The 10106-nt window shown below is 34.6% G+C and overlaps 1 protein-coding gene across 1 annotated transcript; it reads left to right on the top strand.

Moving 5' to 3' along the window:
- The first annotated feature begins 781 nt into the window (after positions 1-781).
- Positions 782-7172, top strand: LOC108466393 (probable LRR receptor-like serine/threonine-protein kinase At3g47570). Its single transcript, XM_053020356.1, is given in 4 exon segments — positions 782-811; positions 1077-3705; positions 3839-4032; positions 6483-7172. Coding segments are annotated over 4 exon segments (3543 nt in total).
- Positions 7173-10106: the final 2934 nt, after the last annotated feature.

The following is a 10106-nucleotide window of genomic DNA, read 5'->3' on the forward strand; positions in this document are numbered from 1 at the left end:
ATTTTGGTGCTCTATTATGATGTGATATCTAATTATGATTTGATCTTGGTAATTGTATGTTTGAGCAACTTCCCACAAATACGTATATGTTAAGTGATATGGTAACTCAATTTTATGTGATCTCTGAGTATGATTAGACATTGGTACTTCAATGTATGACCAATTGTTCTCATACTGAGCTTCGTAGTTCATTCTTTTAATTTTTTCCTTCTTAAGTAATCCATGAAATTAGGTGTTAGATTCAACTAACAGGAGGTCTCGTTATTCAATCTGAGTTTGGTTTAATAAATTTTTATTAAGTTTGAATAAGCTATTTTCATTCGGTTTGTAATTAAATTATATGGACTATGATATGAGTTTTGAACTTTGGACTCGATTAAAATTGTGTTTTCATACATTGGCTTTTCCCAACTCAACTGTTTTCCTTTCTTTAATAATAATCGACCTAATTTTAAGTGTCAATTTAATGAATTTCGCTTTATTGTAAAATGACGGTTTTTCCGCTGCAATGTTGTTTTTTCTTTTTAATTTCAAGTAACAATTTGCTAAATCTAAAATCTCTGCAAACTGATTAAGGACAAATCGGTATGGTTTTAACTTTATTCCAACAACTTTTAGATAATCGTTTTCAAAACCCAAGTAATTAAGCCTTTTACAGAATTTTGTTAAGTTAGAGCGAAAGAGGTTTCGGAAAAAAAAATTAGAAATTTGATATTATTTTGTTGGGCCGGGCTTTGAGGTGTTATACGTTGATTGATTAGTTGATGGAAGAAGAGGGATGATGATTGATGAACTGGACTGTACTGGACCGGTTTGCTTAATCATATAATCAGATGATTTGAAACAGTCAATCTGCACATTTAAGGAATCCCAAATTCTTTGCCACTGAAATTCCATAGTTGGAAAACTACTTATATATTGCACTCTAGTTCTTGATGATGAACCACAAACTCTCAAATACGAATCAATCTTATCAATTAACAAATTGTTTCAAGTTGATGGAGCCTTCAAAAAAATATTTTCAACCGTCCAGCTCTTTTTTCCTTATGATTCTTCTCTCATTCTTCAACTTGCAGGGTCTTAACTTGCTTAGTTTAGCAACAGCAAGCCCTGTAGTTAGAGGAAATGACACTGATCGACAGGCTTTACTCCAGTTCAAAGCTAAGATAACTGGTGATCAGCTCAACATTATGGAGTCCTGGAATAGCTCCATTCACTACTGTCAATGGATTGGTGTTACATGCGGTCGCAAGCATCGAAGAGTCACCAAGCTGAAACTTCGAATCCTCGAACTCTCTGGATCATTGTCACCCTACATTGGAAATTTGAGCTTCCTCAGGGAGTTAGATCTTGTGGGCAACAGCTTCTACAACCAAATTCCTCAAGAAATCGGTGGTTTAAGAAGACTGGAAGCATTAGACCTCACCAATAACTCCATCAGTGGTGAAATTCCTTCTAATTTATCTGCTTGTTCCAAGCTTATAATAGTTTATATGAGCGGCAACCAGCTAACGGGAGAAATACCTTCTTTGCTGGGTCTCTTGTCAAACCCGAAAGTATTGGGTTTTTCCCACAACAGTTTGAAAGGGAATATCCCATCTTCACTGGGGAACTTGTCATCCCTGGAGGAACTTCATTTGTCGCATAATGGATTAAGTGGGATTATACCTGAAGCTCTTGGACAACTGAGAAATCTTTCACTTTTCTCCGTTTTCGAAAATGCAATTTCTGGTATTGTTCCTGTCGCAATGTTTAATCTCTCCAATATTAGAGCCTTTGATATTGGTGTAAACAAGATTCAAGGTACTCTTCATTTTGATTTAGAAATCAATATGCCTCATCTTGAGTTCTTTTCTGTAGGGGAAAACCAAATCTCTGGAAAAATTCCAATTTCAGCATCCAATGCCACAAATCTTAATGTACTTGAATTTAATGGAAACAGGTTCAATGGAAATGTGCCTTCATTAGAAAAGCTAGATAAACTGTTTAACCTTGAACTAGGAGAAAATCATTTGGGACATGGGAGAGAAGGTGACTTGAACTTTCTTTGCACTTTAGTCAACAATACCAAACTAAGATATCTAGCTATAGGCAAAAATAATTTTGGAGGGGAATTTCCGAAATGCATTAGCAATTTTTCTAGCACGGTTCAGGGTTTAGTGATGGGTGGGAACAACATTTTGGGACAAATCCCAGATGGGATAGGAAATCTTATCAATTTGGAGGTGCTTGAAGTCTCAATAAGTCAACTATCAGGTCCCATTCCCTTTAATATTGGGAGGCTTCAAAAGCTAAAAATATTTTCCGCTAATATTAATTTTTTCACTGGGACTATTCCCCACTCCATTGGAAATTTAACAGAGTTAATCGGACTTAGTTTAAATTTTAACAATCTTCATGGCAGCATTCCTTCAGGTTTAGGTAATTGCAAAAAATTGCTTGTAATGGATCTTTCTAGTAACAATCTTAGTGGACCAATACCCCCTGAAGTACTTGGACTTCCATCCTTGTCCATTGTATTAAAATTATCCTCTAATTATTTGACTGGTGAACTTTCTATTGAAGTAGAAAAACTAAAAACTCTAGGTGAATTGGATGTTTCTCAAAATAGATTATCTGGTTTGCTTCCAAAAAATCTAGGTAGTTGTGTAAGTCTAGAGAAGTTGTTCTTGGAAGGCAATTTGTTTGAAGGACCCATTCCATCATCTTTGAGTTCATTAAGAGGTCTTGAGGCATTGGACTTATCTGACAATAATCTTTCCGGTGGGATTCCAGAATTTCTTGTGCGATTTGGGGCATTAAAGTATCTAAATCTCTCTTTCAATGATTTGGAGGGACTAATACCAAGTGAAGGAGTATTTAAGAATGCAAGTGCTACATTTGTCGAGGGAAATAGTAAGCTTTGAGGAGGCATCCCTGAATTACACTTGTCGAGGTGTAACTCCAAAACATCAGCAAACACATCCCATAAATTGAAGATCACAATAATTGTTGTGATTTCAGGAGTGACTTTAGTATTCTCTATTTTCCTCATCATCTGGTTTAGAAAGAAAAAAGAGCAGAAGCCAACGACAACTCATGTAGAAAATTCCCTTTTACAGTTATCATACCAAAGCATCCTAAGGGCTACTAACGGATTCTCCCCTCAGAATTTGGTTGGTTCGGGAAGTTTCGGATATGTATACAAAGGAATTCTTGAAGCGAATGGAGCATTTATTGCAGTAAAGGTGTTTAATCTTCTGAATCATAGAGCTTCCAGGAGTTTTTTGGTTGAATGCGAGGCTTTGAAGAACATTCGACATCGTAATCTTGTCAAGGTATTAACAGCCATTTCAGGTATCGATTATAAAGGCAATGATTTTAAAGCCTTGGTTTATGAGTTCATGGAAAATGGAAGCTTGGAGGATTGGCTACATCCATCTGTTGCCATGAGTAAACCAGAGACATTGAGAAACCTAAATTTCTTTCAAAGACTTAATGTGGCCATAGATGTTGCGCATGCACTCGAATATCTGCACCATCGTTGTGAGATGCCGATCATTCATTGTGACCTCAAGCCTAGCAATGTTTTACTCGATGGGGAAATGGTTGGTCATATAAGTGACTTCGGCTTAGCAAAAATCCTTTCTGGAGAATGGCCAAACAATTCTACTAATGAATCAAGCTCCCTTGGAGTAAGAGGAACAATCGGCTATGCTCCACCTGGTATGTTCACTTTTTTTCATTTCTTTCATTATTTAAAAGAAAAAAAAATGGATCTAAAAGCAGTCTCGTTGTATATTTAGAGGTTTTACACTACAATTATTTATATATGTATTTTGTGACAAATTAATTATAGAATACGGCATGGGAAGTGAGTTGTCAACAAATGGCGATGTGTATAGCTATGGCATCCTCTTGTTAGAGATGTTAACAGGGAAAAGCCCAACAAATGAAAGGTTTACAGAAGGTTTAGGTCTTCACAACTTTGTCAAAACAGCTTTGCCTGATCGAGTGGTTGAGATTATAGATCCCATTCTTCTACAAGAAAGTGTTAGAGGAGGAATAGTTGCGGACATCACTCTTAATGAAAACAACTTGGGAAATGACATACATCTTCAGTGTTTGAATTCAATATTCAAAATAGGACTCACTTGTTCTACCGAATCACCGAGTGAGAGGATGGACATGAGTAATGCTATTACCAAGCTTTGTTCGATTAGAGAGAAGCTTCTTCGTCCAACTCGGTTACGTCGTGGTATTTGAATTTTGTATGCTACTCCGTCAGCAGGTAATAGTGTCTTCTATGTTAGTCAAATATTCATTTGTTTCGTCACTTAAGTTTAGTTTGATAAAGTGGAAAGAAGATTAAAAAAATGAAAAATATAATTTTTCTATTCGGAAGTGTGTTTGGGGTAAAATATTTAAAGAGAAAGGATTGTATGAAACAATGACGCCACGTTATCTGTATCATTTTTTAATAGTTTTATGTTACATCAGTATTTTTATCCTAAATTTTAGTATTTTAATTTAAATTTGATTTTTTTCAAGATAAAATCTTGAAATTCAGGATAAGAGTACTGATGTGGCATAAAACTATTGGAAAAGGATACAGATGATGTGGCGTCACTATTTCATATAATCCTTTCCCAACATTTAAAATATGCATAATTTTAATTTAACAAACACATCTCTCTCATATTCTCTCTTCTCACTATTGCAACTTTGAAGGATTGATTTTATATATTAAGATGAAAAATAATCATTTCTCTTATTTTCTGTCCTCTCATTTTTCTTCCCTACTAATTACACTTAAAAAAATTTCATTTTTCCACTCGGTCCTCTCATCCTCCAATTTTTAATTTAACCAAACTCACCCTTAAACAGATTTCTACTGTTCTGATGATATGATATGCTTAAATAAATCCAGTTGCAGGTATCTAAGGTGTTGTATGAATGAACTTCAAAGAGGCTTAAGTCCGATAAAGTGCTTGATGTTCTCCAAGAAAATAGAATAAATATGGAGTTTTTTTTCCTGTTTTCTACCAATAATTTTCATTGTAATTTGTATAATACATGGTTTTTGTCTTTGCATCATAAGCTGCTAGATTATGATGAAGTCAGACTTTAAATAACAATGTTGGATTTTGACTTTGCATCTTATTGTATCGGTCATGGTATTGAACACGTTAGTCAATGGCTGTTCATAGGAACAAATTTTATTACTATCATGTATTTTTTATTTAATTTTAAAAAATGTAAGACTATAATATAATCACAAATTAAAAAAATATAATAATAAATAATACATAGTCCAATAATAATAACAAAAATCAAATGCTAAAAATCTATGAAATTACTAAAACCCACAAGTAAAACGTGTTAAAATATTATAGAAACAAGAAAACCAACTTTGGTTAAGTTCATATAAATCAACTACCTCAGTCATATGCTGCTACATTGCCAAGAATTAGCAACAAACCATTATAAGAAATTACTTGGCAAGTTCAACCATGAAAATTAATGTAATTTAATTATCACTTTCTAATTATGACATGAAAAATATACAAATCTAATGCAGATATAGTATATCATATTTAATATTATTGAATATTAAGGTAAAAATATCATGTAGGTTCTTGTATTAAGAGTTAGATTACATTTTGTTCTTTCTACTCAAAAATAGGAAAATTAATTCTTATACATTAAATCAAAAAGTAAACCGATTCTTCTATTCTTGTAATTTATCCATAAAATATTAAAAACAATGAAATCAATTCTTTTATGACTTGCATTGATTTTGGACACCTTAATCATTAACTAATCCTTTGTAATTTATATTCCTTTTTTTTTTCTTTCTTACAGAGTCACCCATTTCCAAATACTTCAACCATAGACCAATTGAATGCCTTGGGTTAAATTTCCAGCCAACTCCCATAATGCCATAAAGTGAACAAATATATAAGTGGGGGCAAAAGTATTTAGTGAAAACGACTCTATTATAGTGCAAGACTTGGGGGGTTGTTCTTCATAATCATTACTAACAACCCACTTAATGTGATGTGCCATTAACATAGCACTAATCTAAGATATCCTTCGATCCCACTATCTTCTACATCTATTGGCAGGAGATGCATAAATTACATAGTCTTCAACAGCTAGCCAATCAGTGGAGGTCTTTGATTGATTAGTTGATGGAAGAAGGGGGTTGATGATTGATGAACTGGACTAAACCGGTTTGCTTAATCATATAATCAGATGATTTGAAACAGTCAATCTGCACATTTAAGGAATCCCAAATTCTTTGCCACTGAAATTCCATAGTTGGAAAACTACTTATACATTGCACTCTGGTTCTTGATGATGAGCCACGCACTCTCAATTACAAATAAATCTTATCAACTAACAAATTGTTTGAAGTTGATGGAGCCCTCAAAAAAAAACATTTTCAAGCATCCAGCTCCTTTTTCCTTATGATTCTTCTCTCATTCTTCAACTTGCAGGGTCTTAACTTGCTTCGTTTAGCAACAGCAAGCCCTCTAATTAGAGGAAATGACACTGATCGACAAGCTCTACTCCAGTTCAAAGCCAAGATAACTGGTGATCCACTCAAGATTATGGAGTCCTGGAATAGCTCCATTCACTTCTATCAATGGATCGGTGTTACATGCTGTCGCAAGCATCGAAGAGTCACCAAGCTGAAACTTCGAATCCTCAAACTCTCTGGACCATTGTCACCCTATATTGGAAATTTAAGCTTCCTCAGGGAGTTGGGTCTTGTGGGCAACAGCTTCTACAACCAAATTCCTCAAGAGATGGGTGGTTTAAGAAGACTAGAAGCATTACACCTGGCCAATAACTCCATCGGTGGTGAAATTCCTTCCAATTTATCTGCTTGTTCTAAGCTTTCATCAGTCAATATGATGGGCAATCGACTAATAGGAGAAATACCTGCTTCGTTGGGTCTCTTGTCAAACCTGAAAGTATTGGGTTTTGTCCACAATAGTTTGAGAGGGAGTATCCCATCATCGTTGGGGAACTTGTCATCCTTGGAGAAACTTGGTTTAACGTATAATGCATTTAGTGGGATTATACCTGAATCTTTTGGACGACTGAGAAATCTTTCAGTTTTCGCCATATTCGGAAATGCAATTTCTGGTATTGTTCCTATAGTATTGTTGTTGGAACATTGACAGCAATATAACATGAAACAAACTTAAATTTGCTAAGAGATTAAAAGACACCGAAGCAAAGAAACATAGGAGAAAGCTTGGAATTGAAGATGACTGAAAAACTAATAATCTATTCATTAAGATTGCAAAATATACATGAAATACAAGTTTGCATAGCAGTTACCTAATGACTTAACTGCTCCCACTAATACGACTAAAACAAAGCTTGAATTACACACAAGAGTAGGCTGACATATCAGCCATTACATCAAGTTCAAATCAAAACTAATCCTACCAACTTTGATAACAAGTTACGAAGAAGCTAATTTAAGTTACATAGAAACAAAATGAGCAAAATGAATGAAACTAGCTGCTGCACTCGGTTCAGCACCAAAGCTGGTCTGCTTGATGAGCTGCTGCTGGTCACATGTTGCATTGCAGACCAATGCTCAACACTCTTCCTTGGACTGTACGCAACAAACACCAATTTTGCTCCTTAAGACTTCAAACCTTGTAGTACCGAGTGACTTATTTAAAATATCAGCCAATTGGTTTTCTGAGCTACAATGAACAAGACTGTCTTCTTTTGATTGCGCAGCTTCTAGAACAAAGTGAAATTTAATCTTAAAATGTTTGGTTTTGCCATGAAAAACTGGATTTTTGGCTATGGAAAATGCTGACTGGTTACCAACCCTGATTTCAGTTGCTTCAACTTGTTCTTCATTCAAATCACATACCAACTTTTTAAGCCAAATGGCTTGATTAATAGCTGCAGTGTACTCTGCTTCAGCTATGGATTGAGAAACAGTTTGTTGCTTCTTTGAGCTCCAACAAAAAAACTCCTGATCCAAGGGTAAAGGAATAACCAGAGGTGCTCCTCATGTCATCAATAGAGCCAGCCCAATCATTACTAGAATATCCAGTCAGCTTAAGCTCTTTTCCTTTTTCAAACTTGACTCCATAGTTCAAAGTCTCCTTGACATATCTGAGGATTCTTTTAGCTGCTTTAAAATGAACCACATCACAGCAGTGCATAAATCTCGATAGGAGGCTAACACCATAGTTGCTGTTAAGTAAAGCAAGCAACCTACTAGGCTTCGATATTTCTTTTCATCAACCTTCTCTTGATTCCCACTACTAGTCAGCTTCTCTCCTTAAGCCACTGGTGTGCTGACGGTTTTACAATTTGTCATGCAAAATCTGTTGAGAATCTTCAAAGCAAAGACATGTTGACTAATGAAAATGCCTTGATCAAATTGGTTCATTTCCATACCAAGGAAGTATGACATAACTCCCAAATCTGTCATTTCAAACACTTCTTGCATTTGCACTTTGAATTCACTAATCAATTCATCTTTGCTTTCAGTCACAAGCAAATCATCCACATAGAGTGACACAATCAGCAAAGTCTCACTTTCTGACCTCTTCACATAAAGTGTAGCTTCACTAACACTTTTCTCAAACCCGAGCCTAGACAGGTATGCATCAACCCTGTCATACCAGGCCCTTGGTGCTTGCTTTAGGCCATACAGTGCCTTTTTCAACCTATAGACCTTGTCCTCTTCTCCTAGGACCTTAAACCCATCTGGTTGTTCAATGAAAATTTCCTCCTTGAGAAAACCATTAAGAAATGCTGACTTATAATCCAAATCGAGTACATCATGAGATTCAAACTTCACAAGCTGCTCATTTAGCAGGTAATAATGTCTTATTGACTTAGCAAAATAGTCAATCCTTTCGACACTCAAGTCGCATTTCCACTACTTTTCAGTTGATATGATATGTTAAGATAAATCGTTGTTTCTTAATTAGTTTCAGATATCTAAGGCGTCATATGGATGAACTGATTGGCTCTGGTCTAGGAAAGTGCTTGTTATTCTCTTTTATTCACATTTTGCTTGGAGAGTTTGTCCGATTTTCCATTAATAATTTGTATTAATATTTGGTTTTCGTCATTGCATTATAAGCAACTGGATTGTGATCAAATCAGATATTAAATAACAATGTTGGATTTTGACTCTACATCTTATTGTATTGGAATTGGAAGTGTCTGTCAAAATGTTTGACTTTAGAAATCAATAATGTAGAATATTGGACATGACACTTGATGAAATAAAGTAATACCCTTCAATTAGTAAGGCATAAGTTACAATGCTTCTTTCAGGTAACAGAACTTTGTCAATTTCATCAAGCATCAGCAAAACTCGATTTCCCATTGATAATTTCCATATTTTATGTTAACGTCATTAAATTCCAGACAAGAGCCAACTAGTTGACTTTTGACTTTCTGAATTCAGACATGAGACAATCTTATTCCAAGTTTCTTTATTATTAAGACAATCCATTTTAACAACAATCAATTGTTAAGCCAAAAAGATAACCACTCGTCATAACATATGACTTTTTTATTTTGGTTAAACAAAACGTATATAAATTAGTTATACAGAAAGATGGAACCTTGTACATCGTACCGACATAATTTGACTCCACACAAGTTACTATCACTTGGCCAATATCTTGATGGTATGTCAAGCATGTTAAGACTTTAGATGCATAAATTAATAATAATTAGTACTATTGTTTACGTTAATGCTAGTTACATCATCAATTGCAACTCGCTTTGCAAGTAAACGATGTGTAAATTTTTGCTACATTTCTTGGCATATTTTTTTATCAAAAAAAATCTTGTTGAATTTCTTACATCCCTTTGAGGGTTTTGAGCAACAATATACAAGATTGAAATTGATTTGTGATTTTTGAAGATATATATGTGATGAAGCAAAGACATGATTTATAGGGTTTTAGTGAGATCCGATTATCATATTTGAAGTGATGTTATTTTATAGAAGTTCAATCGATAAAGACAATCTCTTTTTATGATATGCCTTAAAAGAAGACCACGTGTCAACAATTGCGTATTTAAAAAAGACTTATTAATGTGTTTATGTACAAATT

This window comes from Gossypium arboreum, chromosome 10 (assembly GCF_025698485.1).
Source record: "Gossypium arboreum isolate Shixiya-1 chromosome 10, ASM2569848v2, whole genome shotgun sequence".
Taxonomy (NCBI): domain Eukaryota; kingdom Viridiplantae; phylum Streptophyta; class Magnoliopsida; order Malvales; family Malvaceae; genus Gossypium; species Gossypium arboreum.